General features: G+C 33.5%; 1 protein-coding gene across 1 annotated transcript in view; it reads left to right on the top strand.

Annotated features, from left to right (window-relative positions):
* LOC143237310 (T-box transcription factor TBX1-like) overlaps positions 1-26,626 on the top strand; it is a 50,862-nt gene that overhangs the window by 12,885 nt on the left and 11,351 nt on the right. The window contains exons 3-4 of the mRNA XM_076476413.1: positions 22,422-22,538; positions 25,206-25,362. Coding sequence (XP_076332528.1) covers positions 22,422-22,538; positions 25,206-25,362 — 274 coding nt within the window. The remainder of the gene's footprint in view (positions 1-22,421; positions 22,539-25,205; positions 25,363-26,626) is intronic.

The raw sequence follows: 26,626 nt of genomic DNA, 5'->3' as shown, positions 1-26,626 counted from the left end.
CACTGTCTCTTGACGCGTTGGTTTATGTAGTTGAAGGCGAGATTCTAGAACGTTGAACAATGTTCAAACACGCTTGTGTTTACGTGAAACAAATATTGTTGATTCTTACTTTCAAGAATTTTCTACAAATTTAGAGAACAGGCGAGACTTGCGCAATACACTTTTAACGATATACGTCACCTGCATAAAAACTACTGAAAAAAACGTAGATATTAAACTAAACGAAAAACAGTAAATCCGTTACAAAATTTAAAATCGAGGAACCAAAAACGAAAAAAAAAAATACTATTCAAAACACTAATTGAATACTTTATTTTTGAAGAAATGGTTGATATTTGTTTCTTTTGTATTTATAAGTAGCTAAATGAAGCTTTTTGAGAACAATCAGTTGTTAACACAATGCTTTTACTTGTAGTATTTTTTTAGATGGATTAAAATTCTCAAAAACTCGGGTATTAGTGAGTGAAAAGATTAATAAGAAAATTGCATTTGGCCAACAGCCAAGATTAAAAAAAACAAAAAACTCTAGAAATGTTTTGTCTGTATAAATATGAAGCACTGCTAGCGTTTGAAAAAATATACGACATAATTGAAATTGTTGATATTATTAATTTAATTAAAGTGTATGTTGAAAATTATTTTTTTAAAGTTAATGAATAGTATTATGAACAAAATATTGGAGTAGCCATAGGTTCCCCTCATCTATTCGATCTCTATATGTGTAGTTTTGAGCATACTACTTTCGATAATACAGGGTGTTCCAAAAGTCACTGTGCAGTTTTGTAATCATATGTCTATTCAGTCTATTTCAAGCCAGCAACTGATAGCGGTGTTTAGAAACAAAATAAGAAGGATCCAAGCCTGTATTGATGACAACAGGGGTCACTTTCAATCTTGTTTATAATTGACATTCATATTTAGCTCCTGTATTCTATATGGAAACATGTCTGTTAATAAATATATAAGTGCACAGTGACTTTCCGAACACCCTGTGCTTTTTTAAAAGCCTTATTTTTGTGCTGATGACAAGTTCTTGGTCTGGAGGTATGGGAATATTGAGTTTAAAACATCTGTCGATTATCTAAATAGTGCTGATTCTTCTAAGTATATTCAGTTTATGTATGAGATGGAACAAGATAATTGTTTACCTTTTTGTTGAAATAAATAATAATGGAACTATTTCCACAGCTGTTTATTTGAAACCACATTTAGTCTCCACACCGCCTCATCAAAGATTATGTCATCCACTTTCTCAAAAATTAGAAACTTTTCGTACTTATATAGTTTGTTTCTTTGCTTGTTTTTGAATTTAGCGCAAAGCTACACGAGGGCTTTCTGTGCTAGCCGTCCCTAATTTAGCAGTGTAAGACTAGAGGGAAGGCAGCTAGTCATCACCACCTACCGTCAACTCTTGGGCTATTCTTTTACCAACGAATAGTGGGATTTACCGTCACATTATAAAGCTCCCACGTCTGAAAGCGCAAGCATATTTCGTGTGACCGGAATTTGAACCAGCAACCCTCAGATTACGAGTCAAGCGCCTTAACCAACTTGCTATAGCAGACTAATTTTAATTTGAGGTAGAAATACCACGTTTATTCGTTATAATTTCAACTTCATACACTAAAGCTAACCTAACATGGCGAACTCCTTGTTGTAATAAACACGTTGGTCTACTTCCTATGATTTGTTTGGTTGGAATTTCGCGAAAAGCTACACGAGGGCTATCTGCGCTAGCCGTCCCTATTATTCCAATATAATACTAGAGGGAAGACAGCTAGTCATCACTACCCACCGTCAACTCTCGGGATACTCTTTTTACTAACGAATAGTGGGATTAACTGTCACACTAACGACAGAGTTTATAATGTTCATATAATTAAACGTACAATACAAAGAAAATACAATTCAGTTTTTATCAAACAATCTACTAGATTAAAATGTGTCTATAATAATAACATTGACAATGAGTAATATTACGATATATATATACAAGGTATAACTTGCCAATGTTTTCATAAGAAATACTTTTATTCATATTTCAAATCCATTTAACAAAATTAAAATATACTTCCTAGTGTCAAAGATAAAAAAAGACATTCTAGACAAAAAAAAGGTATATAACAAATTAGGTGTGAATGCAACAGAAAATATATTGAAATATCATCTTAATGAACAGTTATGTGAATAATAAAATTATGCTAATTGTCCCCTTACTGAATATGTTGTTCAAACAGGTCATGTGGTACAATGGCAAGAAAGAATGACTTTAAATTAACCTAACAGCCCAACTTAACTAAGTATTAGAAAATCAATATACATTTTGTGATGTAAATTTCTCCTGATGATATTAGCTTGTAGCTAACGAAACATGTATTGTTTTTAATTTTGGCCGTCGGTCAGATAAATACTTTAATTTTAGTATTTATTAAACGAGTTGCCGTAATTGAATCTTCAGCATTAATAAGATTTCGGTATTTTTAATACATTCACTTCTAACTTCTCTAGTAAAGAACGTCTTGGGATTGTTCAGTATTTAATTGGTTCAACTAGTTATTTTTTAACAGTTTTACACGCGTTGTTTATCCGAAGAATCATATAGAGATCATATTATATTGGCATCATTTTTATCTAAAGCATCAGGATAGAATATCCGTCTAAAAACCCTCAAGTTTCTGATGTTGGATTTGTTCTATTATGAATACATGTTTAAAATGATCTGTTAATAGTTTTGTTATTGTAATTACGATAACAAAGTATTTTTTAAATTATTGGTTGAATGTGTATTCATTCTCCTTAATTCACCCATTCTCGTTAGATAGCATGGGGATTACGGACAAAAGCACCCAACACCCAACTGATATTTCAATTCGATCTTACTGTTGTAGTTTTTAATTGTAGTATTGATTTATGACATTAAGCATTTGTAATCAACCTATTGTACCGAACTGTCTTCATTGATGTATGTGCCACTTTTCGATGACTATATTTTATTTTTATGTGTATAGCCAACTTGTCTTTGATTAATTCTTAATAATTACTTTACAATATTGCACACTTCATATTACGTGTTTCTCATTTTTGTAGAACTGTAATAGAAACGAAGTGTTTAATCTGAGTTAATATGCTGGGCACGCGAATAATTTTGTTTCTTTGTGAAGTTTCGATTCCTCTCGGTGGAATTAACAGATAGCCCGATGTGGCTTTGCTATAGCAAAATACACACACACACACTCGTTGTGAAGTAACAAAAAGAAAAAAAGTGGGTCAGAGACGTACAAAGATGGACAGAATAGAAAAGAGTGACCAGAGAGTGAATGAATCCCAAATTTTGTAACGACGTAGAGGTAACATATCACCAACAAGAAAATGTATGTTGTATAGGTGTTTTATTTAAGAATAAACACACGGTAAAACTGTAAACACCTCATAATGTGTGCTACATTTATTTATTTATTTTCTAAATAAAAAATATCTGCTCTAATTTCAGAGTCAGTTTGTCATAACTGTGTGTTTTATAATGTAAACATAAGTTAGTTATTGACTAAGAACCGGTGGGAAGGCTAAAAAATATGTGATTTATCACTGTAAATCAACAGACGGGTATACGCTTCTTAAAATACAACTTGGACATTACTTACTCTGCAGATGTTTGTGTGCAGGACGTGTATACATCAGAAGTAATAAATTAAAACTTGATACTTGAAGAACCTGTGTTACATTTATAGGAACTACATGTTTTGTTTAGATTACGTCCTTCAAAACAAAAATGAAATTCTTGGATTGCTAGAGAACACCCACCCTGAAAATAGTCTGCTCCAATAAACAGTTTAAACTTTCAGTTGACACAAGAAGAAACTCACATCATTATAAGTAGATTAGTTTGGACATTATATTTTATTAGCCATACTCATTAGTAGGTAAATGTTCCCCGATGGGACAACGGTAAATCTGCGCATTTACAATGGTAAAATCCTGGATTTGATTCTCAGTGGAGTACAATACAGATAGCTCGATGTGGATTTTCTCTGAAACAAACTACAACTACCAGATTTATGGTTTTAGTTCTGATACGTTTCTTTGATCAGAGGTTAATATAAATTGTAATATTGTTCACAAATATAAATATGTCACTAAGCACAGAGTTTATAATTTTTCACAAAACAAATGTTTATAAACAACAGGCGTGCACTTTAAATGCAAGGGACACGTGTTGTGACGTAAAAAGGATGTTTCTCATTCATCTGAAACTGTTTTTTATTCACTTACTACAATCTAACTTTTCTATATATCGTGTTGGTGTCTATATGTTTTAAGACGTTAATAGGTCGTTGTTTATTAAGTAAAACCTACGATAAAAGTTGCCACGCTCTATTAAATACTGAAGTAATATAATTAGCGGACAAACCACCTGAAGTTATTTGTTAGATATTTAACCACACCTGTTCGATATAGCATCAAGCAAATTGGGAAACCGGTAAACATGAATATGAAAACAAATGTTATTCAAAGCTTTATTTCAACTTAGTAACAGTCAGAAAATAATTCTTATCACATTCGTTTTGTCCACTTTCCCTACGTGGTTCAGTGGTAAGGTTTAAGGTATATAACGTTAAATCTGGGGAGTGGGGGCCCTATTACTGTGATGGACGTAGTGCAACTTCGAACTCGGTAATAAACGGGTATTTAGCTTATCGATGAGCAAGCGTTATCCTTATTCACCGGGAAACTCAAGATCTTTGGAGACGATCCAGATGTTGAAACACTAATATTAAGACTATTCCTTTAAACATTACTTTTCTGTGAATGAACAGTAATTGTTCTATGGATGATGAAACTAAAAACAAACTGGGTGTGGTACGTACATAGAATGTTTTTGTAAAAATAAACAAAGGAACAACAAAAACGATATTGTCGTTGCTTTCTAAATTAAAGTTCTATTTTACGTTATCCCCTCATAAATCAGTGGTAATTTTATTTCACGATTTACAATGTTAAAGTTCAGAGTTCGATTCCACGCTGTGGTCAGAGCGCAAATAGACCACAGTGTAGTTCTGTGTTAGAAAAAATAATCTCAACATTGTGAAACTGTTCAATTCATATTATCGTAATTAAAATAAGATACACAGGGAGTGAAAAAGTGCCCCTTCAAATTGCTGTTAATTTGTTATATCTTTTATTAGATAACAGAAAAATGTATAAAACTATGTTGGAATAAGGAGATCTAAGAAACTACAACTGGTGTATTGTTATACACCAGTTGTTTTATGTAAATATACAACTGATATCATGAAAGTTCAAGTATTTACAAAAGCTAATGTTAAAATTAAGATTTGAGATAATATTGGAACAGATCTCATATATTGAATTTTAAAAATATATAGTTTTATATATGTTTCTGTTAACTAATAAAAAATATAGCAAATTAACAACATTTTCTTATCGACCTATTCTGTTTCATGTCAGTTTGTCTTCATATCACTTCACTATAATCAACGACCATATTAAACTGTATGCGATGTATCATAAAAATAAGATTTGTTCTGTAAAACATGACATATATTCATTGCAGATGTAAACGCCATTGTGGGATTTAGTTGCAGTGATGTCCGCCATGTTACTAAAAGTATCCGTACGAACTTTGATTCCGTAAATATACCGGATAGAATAAATAATTTCAAACACGGATAGAAAAGGAAACACACATGAATAAGTATAACAACATATTTTTTTATGCTAAATATGCTCATATAAGATTTTACTTTCCTCGTTAGTTTCTATATTCAGTAATAACTATACCAGCTGTTGGGGTGGATGGAAGCTTTCCAAGTATTGATACATATCAAATAATACAAATAATTAAGGTATATATATATATATTTTACTTTTGAACTAGACAAATGGTCCAAGTGCGATATCCCATGATCCAAAGCTACGTTCATCAACGACTATTTTAAATATCATATACAAAAGAGAAACCCAAACTCATGAAAAATTGTACAGGTATCCATGCCACCTTTTGAGATTATATAGTTCTATCAATAGTGCGTATATATGGTAGAACCGATACCAACTCCTAACCATTGCCCAGGTAGAATGATTAACACATGTTTTCGATCTTTCGGCATCAAGTTAACGAAAATGTCATAATTACATGAAGAACACATGCACCAAAATTTAGAATATACCTGACTAAAAATAGACTTTATACGACTTATTGACGGGTGAAATTAGTAGCTATAACACCATTTAATAAGATTCAATAATGTTACTACCATTAAAAAATTGGCGATTTTGTACGTTGATTCTATTAACAAATCAGGCGCCATTTTTTTCTGAATGATGAGTAAAGTTATTTAAAGTAATAATAAATAATTAATGAAATCAATAATGTTGTGTTATTCATTTTATCCTGGTTCTGATTTGTAAGTAGCTCATATAGAAATTACGTGCTTTCAAGACGTATTAGCATTTTAATTGAAATAAAGCACAGAACAACGTTTCAACTTTCTTAGATAATCTTCAGGTTATTTTAATTAAAGTCCTAGTACCCATATCAACCATCCTGAGAATACATTTTTACTATAAGTGGGTTTCTCGTCATCACCAATGATAGAAATTACAATTCATCAAAGCAATCAAACTCACGCTATAATACATGCACTTTTATAATTAAAAAACTCACAGCCACTGCTATGTCGGTTGCATCCCAACCGGTTGATGAACCCTGGTATTGGAAAGGAAAGCTTCAGTAGCACTGGTTATTTTTATCTTTACTTTCACGCGTGAGTATTTAGAATTACAATTTATAGCACTAGTTTATTATATAATTTAATAAATTATTGAACCAGCAACATTTTCTTGACCTGGCAGTCGAAATATTTTCAGTTAAAAAAAATTAAAACAATAAAACAACAAATAAGTGTTTGTTCTCATATTTGTACAGAATAACATTTATTATGGGGAGAAAATTTCTGAAACAGGTCATTGGCATGGAAGTATGGCGGGACGATATCTCTTGAAATGTTCGCATCGTTCATTTGAAGTCATTTTTTAATTATACGGATTGGTATTATAATAGTTTCTTTACACAATTAACAATAAAGCATTAAAACACCAAAATTTACTTCCAGAAATGTACCGAACGTTAAGCAGGCCGTCTCTAAATAAATATTTATAAGGTTATACGAAAATTCAGAGCTTTAAACACAGACACAGACACACGCACACGAACATGTGCATATACGTGCACAAGTCAGACATGTATATATACTCTAAACTACGATTTGTTTGTTAAGAGTAGTGCAACGCATAATTTTTACACAAAAACTTAATCATTTCCAGAGGTTCTAAGTAGAGTCAGCTGTCGATTAATTAATCTTTCAAGAGCCATCTGGTGGCAAAATCTTCAGAGGTGCTAAATATTACAACATACTCTACCAAAAAATATCCAAATTACAAAAAGAAAACTTTACATTATTGTTTCTTGTAATGTTTCTATAGAGCACTGTTAAGCCTTTACAAACAATACTAATTTTGCAGTTAGAGGAAGCAGTTCGATGTAATATTGGCCTCTGCTTTATGTCAGATTAAAACGGATGTATTTGTTTATTCTTGTTACATCTTGGCGGAAACACGTATTAAGTGAAGTCATTTTAAACAGTGTGCTGAAACAGTTACTGTGTTTATCGTCAAAACATTGCTATTATTGTATCTCAGAACGGCTGGTATGGGTGTTAACACATTTATTTATAAGGAGAGAACAACGTTTCGACCTTCCTAGGTCATCTTTAGGTTAAGAATATTGCTATTATTACGAGTATTTCCTTATTCTATAGGCCCGGCATGGCCAAGGGTTAAGGCGTGCGACTCGTAATCTGAGGGTCGCGGGTTTGCATCCCGGTCGCGCCAAACATGCTCGCCCTCCCAGCCATGGGGGCGTTATATTGTGACGGTCAATCCCACTATTCGTTGGTAAAAGAGTAGCCCAAGAGTTGGCGGTGGGTGGTGATGACTAGCTGCCTTCCCTCTAGTCTTACACTGCTAAATTAGGGACAGCTAGCACAGATAGCCCTCGAGTAGTTTTATGCGAAATTCCAAAACAAACAAACAAACAAACAAATCCTTATTCTATAAATGTCCTATGTTGCTGATGAAACCTCTATATATTTTTGGCTAATTTACAACTGTTTTGACAGTAGTGTTCCATATAAATAAGTTTAGTTGAAGAAAATTATACTCGAATTATTGCACAATTTTACAGTTTCATACAGATAAAATAGGTGAAAACACTTACTATGATTAGAATGATGAAAATCCAGTTTGCTCTAGAGCAGTGTCTTGCTTGACCTTGAGCAAGAAGCGGTGGATTTGGGCTTGAATCAGTGCTTTGCTTGACCATAAGCAAGTAGTGATGATATTTGGTCTAAAATTAATATCTTTCTTGCTTAATTATGCAGAAGTAATAGTCATATTTGAATTATAGCAGTTTTTGCTTGACGCAAGCGACAGTGCAATTCGTACGTTGTAATTAACACCTTTCTTTACCTGGAGCATCTGCTAGTCAGATTTGGATTGCACCGAATGCCTAGCTAATTTTTCAGGAAACAGTGGTTGTTTTTTGACCTTGTTTGGTTCTGTTTATATTTGCAAAAGTAGTGTTCAAGTTGGGAATCTAAACAATAACTTTCTTTCTTATATAAGCTTTGCGTATATCATGTAACTCAGCTTTAGACCACTTTTACAAAATAAAGTAGAATTTGTATCGAAGAAAAACTAATTAGTTAAGCGTTAGTCACGCTGGCGCAGGAATAGAAAATACGCTTGAAACGAATTTTCTTCATAAAGTTTGGGAGAAACTGAAACAAACATGAAATCCTACAACACCGTTTGAAAAGAAAAAAAAATCAAAAGAAAAAAATTGGAGAAACTGTAACTTTAAAATTTATGGTAATAGATATAACAAATAATGGTTGATATACAAATCTAACACAAACTTACAAAGAATGTTGAGTCTTCTATCTGGTCTGGAACTGAATATTTTTTCGACGGTTTACGATGAACGAATTAATTCTGAGTTGTAATAGATACCGTTCACTTAAAGGGTGAGCTAGCTAGCTTTTCACACGTGAATTATTTTTCTGCTAAAGTTACACAATGTCTTTGTAGAAATACTAACGTCCAGTTGTTTAGTTTCTTTTGAATTTTGCACAAAGCTACACGAGGGATATCTGTGCTAGCCGTCCCTAATTTTACAGTGTAAGACTAGAGGGAAGGCAGCTAGTCATCACCACCCACTGCTAACTCTTGGGCTATTCTTTTACCAACAAATAGTGGGATCGACCATCACATTATAACGCCCCCACGGCTTAAGGGGTAAGCACGTTTATTGTAATGGGGATTCGAACCCGCGACCCTCAGATTACGCGTCGAGCGCCTTAGCTACCTGGCCACTAACGTCCAAAGTTAATTCACTGAAGTTTAACGGTTTATAATATTCTAAATCTATTAAAATTTGTTGTCAGATATCTGTAGTTTCCCGATTAGTTAGTGTTTATCGCAGTTCTAGTTTCTGAGGTTTATAGTATACTAACTGGAGCAAACCAACAATATAAAAACTGTCTCTCTGCGTGTTGCTTTATAAACGTTAAGGCAAGGTTCTAGAATGTAAAACATATATTATTGATATTAACACTCGAGAATCTTCTACAAATTTGGAGAATAGGCAAGAATTTCGTAACACATATTTGATACTATAAGCTAAATGCATTCCTAAATATATGTTTAACTAAAACAAACATTGATATTAAAATAAATATACATAAGTAAATATGTTACATACATCACTGAAAACAGATTTCCTTCAAATGTCTCTGCGTGGAAATTAAATGAATTTTTTAAAGCCCACATTTCTCCTTGGAGCTTTTCGGTTATTATTTTTTCTAAGATTCTATAATTGTAACTACAAGCTATAGTTAAACAGAGTGATTAAGAAAAACTCAGAATGTATGTACTGCAAAGTATTTTGCACGTTGGGCTATCTGATGTGTCCACCGCGAAGAATCGAACCCGAGATTTAGCCTTATAAGTCCATGAACTTACCTTGTCTCCTATCTGAGGACCATGTAAAATAAAACTAAGGTTAGATTAAGTACCCTGACCGTATTATGCATCGATGTGAAGTCGGTCACTTGAGGTGATTTGGTGGCTCGGACTAACCCAATAACTTGGAAAATGTTATTTCTTAAAGGATAGATGTCAGCCGCAGTCGAACTAAGTATAACAGAGGGTTGAGTATGTTATATTATCACTATACTGAGCATACAAAATAGAAAGTCAAGTGACAACTACTGCTTATATAAAGTCCCAATTAAACGGATGTATCAGAACTATTTATTGACATTGTTTGGTGTTTCATAGATGGTATGATACTGCTTAGAAATGATCGCTTTTGGGAAGGGTGTTCAACAGCCCTTTCCGATATAAAAAACTCATACACTCAGATCATGAGGATACGTTAAGGTCAAGAGTTTAGGATATTCAAGATGGAGAGAGACCTTGTACTTAACGAAACTGGTAAACAAAAATATGTGGGATAATAAAACAATTAGAAATAAACTTACAACCAATCGTACCCCAGCCATGATGAGCAAAATTCGATATTTTATAACATATGAGAAAACACGAACACAAAGGTCGATAGGAAAAGCCATGCAGTGCTTCAGGCAAGATTACATGACGTATATAATCAAGAAGAATCTCAGTCTTGGAACGCGACGAAAGTCGCGTGCATACAGGCTGCTTCCATGACATATCCTTTTAATTGTCGCTGTTGGTGAATGAAATGAGTATTTATGTTTTTCATACAAATATATAATTATAAGTTCACCAGGTACAGCGAATATGGATTTCTGTTCAAATGCAGTGTTGAAATTGACGCTGTAAAACTGTCGTCCTCGTACATAAAATGGTTTATGGAAAGCATGCAGGGAGGAATTTGTTTTGTACATTATAGCATTACAAAGAAGTCGTTTGCAACAGAAACTTTACTGCACTAGTACTATAAAAATTTACATTCGCAAGATAATTCATAACCTGTTATCATCACATAAACTTTAAAGACATGGTTAGGCTCCAAACTCGTTTTAATACATTATACTTAATTTCTGTGTGCAATGAATCACTGAGTCTAAAGCACCGGAAATTACGTCACATGTTTCTGAAGTACTTATTCCTGCTATACAACATATGACTAAAACGAAGAAACAGATGTCATGCATGTCAAAAGAGATTAATTTCAATACATGTCATACCAGGAAATGCCAATAGTGATATATTTAGTATTAGAAGATATTAGTTTGGTATATGGTATGGTATGGTATAAGTGTCATAACTGACTTCATTTCAGATTTCTAAATAATCGAGACTTACACCAAGTGGTTAATTCTAATGTTAGTTAGACAGTTGGCTCATTTTGTTGCGAAATTTATTGCTTTTCGGTATTGTAGGCTGTTTCTTGTTTTCTTGTAGTTAGGTGTCGCTTTATACCATACAAGCACACATGGAAGTAAACTCTGTGATATATGATAATATGTATTTGATTTGAAAAACAAAACATCACTGTCTCATCTAAGATATATAAGTATGTTTACACACTGAGTCAGCTAATTGTTGTTATAAGTATTGTGTGTTGTTTATATAGAATTCATACACGTCAAGGACGTTTTGCTAGCGAGTAGATTTTTAATAGTAATTTCACATATATATTACTCTCAAAATCATGCTATTTCTTCATATTTTGTGGTTCATTTACAGCTTTAAGCATGTTGTCAATGTAGTTTCTTTGTTCAAACCTTTATTTACGGGTCCTGGTTTGGGTAAGTCACGTGTATATATACAGTCTTGGTCTTAGAATGATTCTCATTGTGTGAACATGTTGACAGATTTTGGATGGTAGTATTCTATCTCGATACAGGAGCGATCAACTGCTTTTGTAAAAGTCCTCGTTCGACAGCAGCAAAACGATAAGCCTTGTTGAAAAAAAGCAGTAATTCCCTCCCCCCACCTGTCTCAATGGCACCAACAGTCGGGTTGGTTATTGGCTTCTGTCACCCACTTGTTTCTTTCTCTCCCACACTTTAAGGGACTGTTCTCTTTTCCATTGACAGAAATGTTTAGTTTGGTTGGACAGTTATGGATGGAGAAGATCTCGACCTCACTGCTCACGAGCAGTCATGAAAGATCACGCGACGCACGAGTGTTTATGTGGCTGCTGGTGATAAATGTTTTTTCCATGGTGTGTTTTTTATGGATTGCCATAGAGTTTTAGAATGAAAGTTATACAGATAACTAGATATCCATCTTCCTTTTTTTTTTGTTTTCTCTTTCTATCTACATTAATTATAGCTTTTGGGATATTGAAGTGGTAGGGACCACACGCATTGGTACACAGGTCCACCGTCGAAACACGTAGGTGAAAAATCGCATGTGCTGAACTGACTTGTTTATCTCCACACAATTAACTTGGAGAGAAAAAACACAGAAGACTTGTATTGTGGAAAGTTCAGTTTTTCAAAGTAACAATATTACGTAGTTTAACACTGATCAGTTATCTGTTTCTCTGTCTGTAACAAGTACTTGTTTGTTGAACTTCGCATAGGACTACACGAGGACTATCTGCACTACTTGTTCTTAATTTTGAAGTGATAGACTGGAGGAAAGGCAGCTAGTCAAACAGCACCCACTAGCTCTTGGGTTACTTTTGTCAGACCTAACAGTGGGGTTTGACAGTTTCCCTTATAACGCATACAAGCTTTCATGGCTCCAATGCGCACCGGAGCGCTATTATTATTATTTTAGTGGTAACAGGTTGGGAACCATGGAACCTTATTTCCATATTTTGGAATCCTCGACTTAGTATAACAAGCAAATAACTAGTAAATGTATCAGTGTATCCGCTAAACTTAATGTCAAACTATTAGTAATACGAAGATTTGTATTAGTAGTTTTCAGATTTATTTGCGAAGACTTTAATAGTTTCAAGCAGTGATTATTGTAACCATATAGTTGAAGTTAATAATTTCGAAGATGTGAATAATAAAGAAGCAGAAGAGTTGATAGGGAAGAAACTCAATTTACTTTACACTGGACTTATTTACACTGGGCCATTAGAAGTCAGTCAAAATCTATGATGCTCGTGAGCATGCAACTGCAGGTTATACAGTTCAAACTGGTGTTAGAAGTTATTATGCTTGCAACAACAGTGATGTTGTTTGTTTCTTCCTGAATTTTGTACTGCGCTAGCCGTTCTTAACCTAACAATGAAAGAATAGAGAGAATGCAGCTAGTCATATCCACTCATCTCCAACGCTTAGGCTACTCTTTTACCAAAGAATAGAGGGATTGACCATCACATTATAACGCCATCACAACTGAAATGGTGAGCATATTTTGCGGAACTTGGATTCAAACCAGCAATCCACATATTGAGAATCGAACGCCCTAACAACTTGGCCATGCCAAGCCGTCAGTAGTGATATGATATTATGAAAGGGTGGGATTTTGATAAGGTTTTTCACAGCTTTGTACAGTGGATGTTGTATTTTGAGAAAAACGAAGAGATAGTTATTTGTTTTCGTACATATCTACACGAGGGCTATCTGCGCTAGCCGTCCCCAATTTTGCAGTGTAAGACCAGAGGGAAGACAGCTAGTCATCAGTACCCACAGCCAACTCTTTTACCAACGAATAGTGGGATTGATCGTAACATTATAACGCACTCACGGTTGAAAGGACGAGCATGTTTGGTGCGAGCGGAATTCGAACCCGCGACCCTCAGATTACGAGTCGAACACCTTAATCCACCTGACCATGCTGGGCCGCAAGAGATGCTTAAACGACCTAAGCAAATGGTAGGTATTCATGTCGCAATGTCATGTAGTAGAAATGTCACGTTATTGCTTCTTACTTATCATTAAAAATTTAGTGAATATATTTTGTGATTATATTTTTTTCATGTAGTGTGTAATTGATTTTTACGAAAATTTATTTGGTTTTATAAACAAGCAAAACTTTCAATTAAATGTTTACTACTGGAAATATGCATAACTGACATTGTACTGCATATCTATGTATAGATTTGTCTACTCATATTTATATGACTTTAAAAATGTTTTAGAAATAATAAAGATAGAAGTAAAGAAAAAACAGTCGGACACTATTACATAACGCTTACTATAGTTTAATGGTGTATTGTTTAATGAATGTATTTTCGCAGTGTCCCCAAAAGTGTTCTTTTTCAAGAGTAAATAAAATCAAAATTAAGAGTAACAAATGTTCTTATTTCTTTTTTTTTTGACATTCATATCTAATGCTCAGTCGAAACTTATTGAATACATAATTCTTCTCGTGATTCATGCCGTGCGCACATTTTACTAACGTTACTATAGTACATTTTGCAACATTAAGCCTTCCTTATGTGACGCCCCCCAGTAGCACAGTGGTATGTCTGCGGACTTGGTGGGCAGAGCACAGATAACCCATTGTGTAGCTTTGTGCTTAATTCAAACCAAACAATCAATCCTTATGCGACAATTTTAGTGTCTACTGACTCACTGGCAGACAACTCACTACTGTGCGAGTGGTTACAACACGTAACCTCTCCAGGTGACCTGCTGCCAACTTTCGGGTTAACTAATTTATATTGTGTTTTAGTGTATGCGTAAAGAAAGAAACAGTTTAACCCATATATATGCCGAGTGCCAGTAAGTTTCCAGGGGAAAGTCAGTTTAGCCTGTTAAAATAAATAATTTAAGTTTCGCTGTAAGATAATGTTCTGTCTGTATCACCTTTTTGTAGGTTCAAGCTATTGAATTTCGTGTTTCGCTGTTTGTCACGTGCTAATTTTCATTCCTTTTTTATTATTATTATCATCTTCAACGTCCTGTCATGGTTACGTTTGTTGTTGAAACAAAACCTACTTTCATGAATTATTATGGCGTCAATTGCGAATTGTGGTCGCCATCTGACGGTGATAACTCATATAAGATGCACAAAGAGAAAAATATATTGTGTAATGTGCTATCACCAGAAGCATATGGTATTCGGTACATTAAACTGCCGTGGGTTTAATGTCACCATGGCTGAAAAGCTTAGAATAAAAAAGAAAAACCAAACAACTTTGTGTTCATAACACATCCATATGTTGGATTAGAGACTTAAATAATTGTAACTCGCATGATGACATTAGATATACCAAACAGTGAAATACAACCGAATCTGATTTGCAACGTTGATCATCTTCAGACTATAAAAGTAATTGTAGTTAATTAAAATCTGTAAAACGTTCCCTTACCTATCGCTGAAAACAAAGTGAATTGGTTTGATTTTTTGAATTTCGCGCAAAGCTACTCGAGGGCTATCTGCGCTAGCCGTACCTAATTTAGCAGTGTAAGACTAGAGAAAAGACAGCTAATCACCACCACCCACCGCCAACTCTTGGGCTACTATTTTACTAATGAATAGTGGGATTGACCATAACATTATAACGCTCCCACGGCCAAAAGGACGAGCATGTTTGGTATGACGGAGATTCGAACCCGCGACTCTCGGATTACGAGTCGAGTGCCTAAACAAAGTGGAATAGTAAATATACAGTGTTAAGTAGGAAGTGTAGATACACTATTTATCTACCTAACCGTTTTTTTTTTCTGTCTGAAGCCGTATCACCGTAAAACAATTTCAAAAAACACCTTGTCAGTTACAAAACAATGTACTCGATTAAGTAAAATGTAGAATTAACTGATTAGACTGTTGCCTAAAATCGCTGGTAGGGCTGTAAAGTGAACACTAAAAATGTATATTAAAGTGCTAACTATTATTGTACAACTATATTCTTCTCCTCCAGGTTTAGTAAACTCAGCGTAAAACTACAGCATGGAACACTAATCCTGTTGGTCTCGTTCATACTGTTAAAAAATTCGCAGTTGCAATTGCTTCCCGTTAGTTTCTTCTAATACGACGACCCTTCTAATCGAGAAAAGCTAACCTGAACTGTAGGAGATTCATTTAGATTAGTAAACAAATAGTTATTATATGGGTCTTAAGAAAAAAAAAGAAGGGATTAAATAACAGAATTGTCTCTTATTCCGTCTCATTTGAGAGTGATAGTTAGGTACTATAACTTTGTCTATGAAAATTTGTAACTGGAAAGACAATATCTCTTAGATTTGTAAGAGGTAAAATATATGTGATTTCACATACACCAGCTTAGGTATTTTTCAAGTTACAATTTGAAAAAATCAAATATTAAAAGTCAACTAACTATTCTACTCCAGCATTGTGATAATTCAGTGTGTATAGACATACAAAATTGAATGGGCCGACAGAGTATATGAACCATTAGGTATAGTACTCCAGCCATTGTACATTCCCTTTATATTTGTCACGTGTCAAATGGAGGCGATAATGCTTGACAAATGGACTGGGGGCGGAAAGGTCTGAAATGGAAACCAGCTGGATGTTGAGCACAGTCTGTAAGTATCTTGTATTGTATTGGGCTCACTTGGTTGTATACAGTGTAGCTGCATATTCTCTTTAGTTCGCAGTAACTGGTTAGTGTCCGATGTTAAGATTAGGGATAATCTTTGACGTTAATGAGTTGACCACTCAGTTAAAATTCTATCACAGTAACAGGTAATTTTTGATTGGATGATCGCTATAAAATTATATAGTCCGTCAACGAGGTTGAAAGGCAAGATTCGCAAATAGAAGGAGCGGAGGCTTATTCAAATAATACGGGGCGGGGGAATGATAACCTTCATTATGTACAGTACTTCTGTACACGTCAGCGAGTACGTGTGTAAGAGAAATACGCTGGTTGTAGATTGACACATTTATCAATTTTTTTGACCAGTCACTTTGAAAGAAAAACGCATTAATTAGGTTTTAAAAAAATTGCTTGTTAGCGCGAAGACAGGGTAAATAACCACCAGGACTGATGCTTGAAATAACAAGTACTAATTAAGTGAGAGAAAGAAATTTTGCTTGTTGTTAAAGTATGCATGTTCACTATATAGATGGCGTACCGTAAACCTCTCATACAGGTGCTGAGCTATTTTCGTCAACTGTGCATAAAACACACAAACATGTATACCAGTGTTCGTAAATCTTGGTTCTTGTTATCAACAATGTCTAAAATTCGTAATTAGTAAACAAGGAAGTATAATTTGATTAAACCATCGTATTAACTACCAGAAAGTTATAGTTTAAATTTTTCTTTTGGGAAAATTCGATTCAGCGTGTAGTTTGGCCATCAAAAATGACGGAGCAAATACTGTCACCCAATAGTATAATCGAACTTCACATTTCAAGTCTAACTGAAATAAATAAATTTTGCGAAATCAACCTTGACCAACAAAAACGCAGAAAATTGAAGTCAAGACAGTGAAACATCCATAAATTCCTCTGTGAACCAATCAAAATTGATTCTCTAAGATCATTAGTGAATTCTTGGCGTATTTATAAAATAATTATTGGAAAAAAATCAGTTATATTAACAACTTCTAATACATAGAAAAACCAGCAAGGTTTGGCAATATTTCGTTCCAATAATGACTTCTATGTCATGTTGCGTATCAACAAAAGTGCTGCATAACCTAATATTGTTGTCAGTCTATGGACTGAAAGCATAATATGGAACATACAGGTAACAAAACTGGAACAAAAATATTTTTTTATTTCTTAACTTATATTATCCACTGATTAAAGAGGAGAGGTTTTTCTTTGATTTAAAACGTTGGTGATATAACAGAAAATAGTTTAACTCAGAAATTAATTAAAGTAAAATTGAATCGCTATGTTTACTTTCGTGATACACATTATACACTTGTTTCTAGGTAAGAGGACCTCACACTACGCTTTACTTCAGACTTAGTATGTCACCATCCACTACATTTGTAACGTTTCACTCTCCTCTCATTACGGCTCTCTTGAGCCCTCATAACTAAAATTGTAACAGGCAAAATCTCTCAGACATTATCCTGTTATCACTACTGTTTTTTTTTTAAATTTTTGTTGAGACTATTTTCCTCTTTTAAAACCAAGAAATGTGTCAGATTAATGTACTTCAAATATTCACTACCATTGGTTTTCACTTACAGAGGGCCTGGCATGGCCAGGCGGGCAAGGCACTCGATTCATAATACAAGGGTCGTGGATTGAAATCCCCGTCTCACCAAACATGCTCGTCCTTTCAGCCGTGAGAGCGTTATAATGTTACGGTCAATCTCACTATTCGTTGGTAAAAGAGTAGCCCAAGAGTTGGCGGTAGGTGGTGATGACTAGCTGCCTTCCCTCTAGTCTTCTACTGGTAAATTAGGGACGGCTAGCCCAGATAGCCCGCGTGTAGCTTTGCGCAAAATTAAAAAATAATTATATAGAGCTGCCAATTTAAACTTTATGAAATATATTTTGGTTTTGATAACGCATTTTTCATAATTAAGCTACGCAGATTTAGAGAATAATGAGTATTATTTTCTATCACGTAAGTATTTCTTACAAATTGGGAAGAAAAAGTTATATCAAATTTTTATTTCGTTTACCACAATGAACATTTTTTAAAATTATTATGTTTGCTATGTTTTTGTTCTAGAACGATCGATAAGACTCACGTCGCGATTGGTCAAGAGAAATCTGTAGTCAGTGGTTGCTAACATTTTATGCAAAAAAAATGTGATTAGATTTCAATGAAAATGATTCACTTATGTAAAAGTGCATATAACGTTTTGTGAAAAATCTGTACGTGATGGAGAAAAATTGATATCATTTTCGAATTAAGTGTACAGGAATTACTGTAGAACATATAAAAATCTCCAGACAATAAAACCATCGCAGGCTCGTGTTATTAGTTATCATAATCAGATAGGTATACCAGATTTTTCATTCTATCGTAGGAGATTATCTTGCTTCATTCCTTCACCAGAAAAATACAAATGATATAAATTAACCCTCTTTTTACCACTCAGTTTTTATTGAACTTTACTCAAGAAGATATGACATTTGTTATGGTGATATATTTAATAGAGAAGAAATTACATAGTACGCAACAAAATCTGTAGGGGATTTTTTTCTCGTATTTAAACTGTAAAATCAGTTACTTCACGAGCTAATGATTGCAATTAACATTCATGATGTCAGAGAAGGGTGTAATTTTATGCTATTTGGATTCGGCAATAATAAACATTAAAATATGAATATACACCACACATGACGGTAAAAGGCAATTATAATATTGAAGCTATTAAACCATGTAAACGGTTGCATTGTGAGCCTTCGCCAGTTTCAAATCGTTATTCATTATCTAGTTAATGATGATACAGAGAGAACGCCCAGCTTCATTGTAATGAAGGTTTGGGTTGGAGGGTTCTCTTTCGTGGCCATATCCTTCACTTTGCGAATGAGAAAGTTGTTTCGGATTGGATTGGGATATGGTTTCAGAGCCCATTTTTTGTCCTAAAATCTCTGTTGTGTAGAAGATTCTGCTCCCATGGAAAACGTTAAGGACTGGCGTCTTCAAAATGTTGTGTATCTTGGATTTATCTCATTTAACAAACTCAATGTATATAATGTTTCTAAAGAAACGTAACATCCCAACCATAAGTTCACCTATATATAAATATGTATGACATCAGCAAAGGGGGTTAAAAGAAGTAGAATCGAAGAGTAGTCAAGCGTACGAAAGCCGTTATTTATAGATGATATAATTTTAAACATTTTAGAATATACATACATATATATACCCTAATTATTAAAAAACAAAAACATGTTTAAAATTTGCGTTGAAAAGTCATCGCTGTTTATTTTTCTTGGTGTGGTTATCAAAGAGTGGAATTAAATATGTGATATGTCGTGTGGATATACAGAAGAAGAACTGAAGAAGGTTTTATACACCCGATTTTATTGAGACACCAAATTTTTATAGTTGTAACTTTATAGTAAACACCAAATGTTTATATTAGTAACTTTACAGTGAACACCAAATGTTTATAGTAAACACTAAGTGTTTATAGTAGTAACTTTATAGTGAACACCAAATGTTTATAGTAGTAACTTTACAGTGAACACCAAATGTTTATAGTAGTAACTTTACAGTGAACACCAAATATTTATAGTAGTAACTTTATAGTAAACAACAAATGTTTATAGTAGTAACTTTATAGTAAACACCAAGTGATTATAGTATTAACTTTATAGTTAATACCAAATGTTTATAGTAGTAACTTTATAGTAAACACCAAGTGTTTATAGTAGTAACTTTATAATTAACACAAATGTTTGTAGTAAACACCAAATATTTATAGTAGTAACTTTATAGTAAACAACAAATGTTTATAGTAGTAACTTTATAGTAAACACCAAGTGATTATAGTATTAACTTTATAGTGAACACCAAATGTTTATAGTAGTAACTTTATAGTAAACACCAAGTGTTTATAGTAGTAACTTTATAATTAACACCAAATGTTTATAGTAGTAACTTTATAGTAAACACCAAGTGTTTATAGTAGTAACTTTATAATTAACACCAAATGTTTATAGTAGTAACTTTATAGTAAACACCAAGTGTTTATAGTAGTAACTTTATAATTAACACCAAATATTTATAGTAGTAACTTTATAGTAAACAACAAATGTTTATAGTAGTAACTTTATAGTAAACACCAAGTGATTATAGTATTAACTTTATAGTAAACACCAAGTGTTTATAGTAGTAACTTTATAATTAACACCAAATGTTTATAATAGTAACTTTATAGTAAACAACAAATGTTTATAGTAGTAACTTTATAGTAAACACCAAGTGATTATAGTATTAACTTTATAGTTAATACCAAATGTTTATAGTAGTAACTTTATAGTAAACACCAAGTGTTTATAGTAGTAACTTTATAATTAACACCAAATATTTATAGTAGTAACTTTATAGTAAACACCAAGTGATTATAGTATTAACTTTATAGTGAACACCAAATGTTTATAGTAGTAACTTTATAGTAAACACCAAGTGTTTATAGTAGTAACTTTATAATTAACACCAAATGTTTATAGTAGTAACTTTATAGTAAACACCAAATGTTTATAGTAGTAACTTTATAATTAACACCAAATGTTTATAGTAGTAACTTTATAGTTAACACCAAATGTTTATAGTAGTAACTGTTTTAAATTTGTCTCAGCTCAAACGTACACCCACTCAACCACCAGGGGCTGCATTTTTTCCATAGATCAAGAAGCGATAAGGCTTCAAAATTTAAAGTGCATTTAAACATAGAGAAAAGCAAAAGTTTCAAACTTAAAATAAGTATTTTGTTATTTATTAAAATAAAATACTGCCGCAATAACAGAAGAAATTAATAGCGCAAGACATAAGCTAGGCGTTAGACATTGTATGTAATATACAATCAAGGATCACAGTCTGTCTTACATATCACTATTAATTATAAATGCCTAATCATATCAAATGACTCTTCTTTGTTCAGGATGGTTTCTATACAATCACAGTCATTCTGTCTGGAACACCAAGATATATACCAGACATATACGTTTTTTATAATATCAGATATTTTTCCTTTTGTTTCTATTAAATAACCATCTTTGAAACATCATTACAAACGTTGTCTTAATAACACTAAGATATTTTGCTTATATTATTTCCCTTGATGCACAATTTATTTGGAGTATCATTATAGATCCGGCCTGGCACGGCCGAGCGCGTAAGGCGTGCGACTCGTAATCCGAGGGTCGCGGGTTCGCGCTAAACATGCTCGCCCTCCCAGCCGTGGGGGTGTATAATGTGACGGTCAATCCCACTATTCGTTGGTAAAAGAGTAGCCCAAGAGTTGGCGGTGGGTGGTGATGACTAGCTGCCTTCCCTCTAGTCTTACACTGCTAAATTAGGGACGGCTAGCACAGATAGCCCTCGAGTAGCTTTGTGCGAAATTCCAAAACAAACAAACAAAATCATTATAGATAATAGACACGATTCTAACCATACTAAATGATATTTCGTTTTGTTCAGATTGGTTTTTGTTAAATCAATCACAATTTCATTCAAGCGTCAGTATAAATGATGACAGAAATTAATTCATATCAAATATATATATTTTTTACATTGAGGTGATTTTACCTTTCAAACATCAATATATTTAACGTACACAGTTCAAATTACATATTGAATCCCACTTTTCTTTAATAACATCAACTGTGTGTCTTTTTAAGTTCGTTTCATTGTACAGTTCTGTAACGTTCTTATGCCAATCTATTTCCTATCACATCTTGAAGAAATATTTTACGAGTACTAGTTCCATTTATAATGATCTGAGAAGCTCCCGTATGTTCAGTGATTTTTTTTTCTTTTCTTTCAGACGAATGTTTCCGTCCTTTCAAGTGCGAGTATATGGTATGGACGCACTGACGGAATATATGATGATGATGGATTTTGTTCCAGTGGATGACAAGAGGTACAGATATTCCTTCCAAAGGTAGGATTTCTTGCATAGCAAATTTATAAACTTGCACATTAAAAACGTTTAATAAGTGGTTTATTCCAATTACTTGCAAATCCTACTTCGAAAGATACAGGTGTGACTCACGGATAATCTGCCTGGGCTGTAAATCAGAGGGTTCCTGATTTGCCTTTAGTTTTCGTAGAAAAATGCCCGCATTTTAAGCCGTCAGTACGCTATAGGAGTGGCAGTCAAATCCAATAGTTCAGTCGGAAAAGAGTAGTCCAAGGGTTAGCGGTGAGTGCTATTGATTAGGTGCTACCCTTCTAGTTAATCTTGCTTAAAATTAGGGAAAGTTATGTGCAGATAGCTGTTCATGTAACTTTGGTTGAAACTTAAGATAAACTATATAGGTTAAAAATACCTACAGTTAAATATTCATTTGTCCTGTGAAAAATGTATCATCGCTAATTCATACATTTTTTGTCAAACGTGATTCTCCACTTTTCCAAGAATTATGAAATTGATTTTTATTATACCGAATTGATCGTAAAATTATGTCTGAGTGATCCTCAAAAAGTGACGAAATTCGCTCGTATAGGAATTAGGATTTTTATTATGGTTAGTAGGAATGTTTTGTCTGTTTTTTTAATTTCGCGCAAAGCTACACGAGGGTTATCTGCGCTAGCCGTCCCTAATTTAGCAGTGTAAGACTATAGAGAAGCAGCTAGTCGTCACCACCCACCCCAACACTTGGGCTAACCTTTTACCAACGAATAGTGGGATTGACCGTAAATTACAACGTCCCCGTGGCTGAAAGGACGAGCATGTTTGATGTGACGTGGATTGAAACCCGCGACCTCCAAATTACGAGTCGAACCCCTTATCCACCTGGCTATGTCGGGTTAGTAGGAATATAACTGTATATTTTACATTCATTAATAAAATTAAACAGCGCAAAGAAGTAGATAAAAGTTCTTTCAACATTCTTAATAAATGCATTCATTTAGTTTCGTCCTTAGGCCGAAACTTTGTAAAATAAATCCATTTAGTAAAAGTGTATAAAATATTTTTATCTATTTTAAGTTGTTTAATTTAGTAATGAATCTCATTCTTAAAATAATATTATTTTTGACGAAATTTCTTATTTAGCTCAATAAATTTTATTCACGTGCTAGATAATATAATGTATTGTAAATAAGTAATATTTTAAACTATAGTCAATCTAGCATGTGAAACGAATACACAAAAAAAATGAAAAAAAGATAGTGTTTATCCAGATTGTATATCTTCTAAGAGAAGGTCAGGTGGATAAGTCGTTGGACTTGTAATCTGAAGGTCGAGGGTTCGAATCCCCATCGCACCAAAAATTTTCGCCCTTTCAGTCATGGGGACGTTATTATGTTACGATCGATCCAACTATTCGTTTTTCTGGTAAAAGAGTAGCCCAAGAGTTGGTGGTGGGTGGTGATGACTAGCTGCCTTCCTTCTAGTCTTACACTGCTAAATTAGGGACGGCTAGCGCAGATTGCCCTCATGCAGCTTTGTGTGAACTTCAAAAAACAAACAAACTCTAAGAGAAAAAAAGTGTTAATAATTAGAAAATAAAAACAAATATATGTAGGCGTGTGTGTAAATATTTATACAATTTATATTTCATGAAGTATTGTTTCTTTGTACGCCTTATACTTTGTCTTAATATTTTTGTGAATTTACTCATAATGAAGTTCTAACAATAATTTTAATGTTGAAAGCATAGACCTACATGTGTGATCAGCTTTGGATCAATTAGTTCTATTCGTTCAACAATAAAAAAGTTTAAATAAAAATAATTATACATCAAGCAAAAATATTGTAAACGTTCAAGTGTATTACTGTATCTTACGTTATCGGGTGTTATACTGAAATATTGTATTAAAACTCTTTACGTTAACTGGGACATTCAAACTTTGCCTAAATACTCACCAATAAAGATAAGTTCATATTTTCTATGGTTTATCGTAGTATACGTTACAAGCCCATTCCCAGTTATCAACACGTGATTCAGTTAATCTTACCATAAACCACAGACGAGATATTCCGACCTCTTTCGATATATATACAGGATGTGAAACGATTTAATTTAACAACGTGTAACACAAACACTTACAAAATTAATTTAATGTATTGTGCTTATCATTAACTCTTGATCAAAACAAGTGTCTACTCCCCGCCAGTACAGCAGTAAGCCTACGGATTTACATCGCTAAAATCAAGGGTTCGATTTCCCTGGGTGGACTTAGCAGGTAGCCCGATGTGGCTTTGTTATAAAAAAACACACACAAAGCAAGTTGTCTACATAGGTCATAACTAAAAATTAACCCGTTCATTCATATGAAATATTAATTATTATAGATACCAAATATCTAAATGTATACACATGAACATTTATGTGATCATGAAAAGTAGGCGTTTCGGTATAGAATGTTAAATCACAACATGATACATAGAGGTTGGAATATGTAGAATATATATATAAACGTAGTTATACATATATTATAAATATAATTAAAAGCATACATAAATACTTTTTATTTAACATAATCTTACCAAAATATTTAAATAAAATTAGTTTGAATATGGTTGATTTAGTTATTCATATTAAAACCATCCCATTATTTAACGGACAATGCTGTAAAATATTTTATTGTTTTCATTTCCTAGCTCAACGTGGGTTGTATCCGGTAAGGCAGATCCGGTCATGCCTCCACGAATCCATGTTCACCCTGATTCTCCTGCTAAAGGTAGCCAGTGGATGAAACAAGTTGTTTCATTTGATCGATTAAAGTTGACAAACAATCAGATGGACGATAATGGTCACGTAAGTTTTTTTTAATAAGCAATTCATAAACATAAGCTACTTAAGTGAATATGCAAACTGTATAAAGAATAACGCTTCAGTTTGTGTTTACATGGAAGTAGTTAGACTCGGGCCAGATATTATATTTGTTTTTACAAACATGGTCGAACCTTAAATGATTTCTTTGTAATTGCGATTAGTAGGGCCTATAAAGGTTAGGTTCTATTCGAAATTGGATTCGGTCGGATCTGTAGGTGAAAAACTCTTACAATTAGCATTAAAAATTTAATTTTGAACTTATTTCTACATTCTTGGTTTGAAAAAAGCGCTTTCACTGCTTGTGGTTTACAGTCAGCTTCATGTTTAGTCTAATTTTCACAGACAGGCAGTTAAAGTACAGTTAATAACCATCGTATGCGTAACTAGAATATTTTGAGCCTGTTTTATTTGTATTTTCAAACTGAAGGGTATTTTATGAGCGCATGAGTCAATAGCAAGGTCAGAGACCCCTAGGATTCACATATAGCTGTTCCTAATTCTGAACCACTGGTCAGAGGGAAGAGACCTAATTACATGATCTTTGTCAGGTTTTCAAAAGAACAGTTGGACTTATTGTCATTTTAGTAACGCACCCACAGCTGAATGTGCAGAAAGTGTTCTCGGCACAAACCACGTGTTTGATTTTGTTAAAAAAAATACAACTATTTTATGTATATATATATATATATATTGTACACGAAAATATTGCAGCTATTTTATGGATGTATTGTACACCTAAAAATTACGCTTATTTTGGATGTATTGTACATGCAAGGATTGTAGCTACTTTACGGATAAATTGTTTATCTTTGATGTATGTAAGTCTTAATATAATACATTCAACCATCATGAAACCCACTGAACCCTTGTAAAATTCGATTCCTTCACCAAGAATATAATATCTTGCACAAATTTGATTGTATAGAAAGATATAAAAACAAAAGGAAATTGGAAGATTTGTCAAACATACTAAAATTTTAAAATCAATTATTAAATTTGGTAATTCAAGGATTATAAGGCGTGTGTGTGTTTTCTTATAGCAAAGCCACATCGGGCTATCTGCTGATCCCACCGAGAGGAATCGAACCTTTGATTTTAGCCTTGTAAATCCGTAGATATACCGCTATACTAGCGAGGGGGGGGGAAGTGATAAGGCAATATGTCACCTTGTTCATTAACAACCCTTATTCTTTCGTGTTTACAGATCAAATTGTACAGATTCCATCTTATTATATGAACAAATGGA

This window comes from Tachypleus tridentatus, chromosome 13 (genome assembly GCF_004210375.1).
Source record: "Tachypleus tridentatus isolate NWPU-2018 chromosome 13, ASM421037v1, whole genome shotgun sequence".
Taxonomy (NCBI): Eukaryota; Metazoa; Arthropoda; class Merostomata; order Xiphosura; family Limulidae; genus Tachypleus; species Tachypleus tridentatus.
Note: the sequence above shows the minus strand (reverse complement) of the source record. Positions and strands in the feature narration are given on the sequence as shown.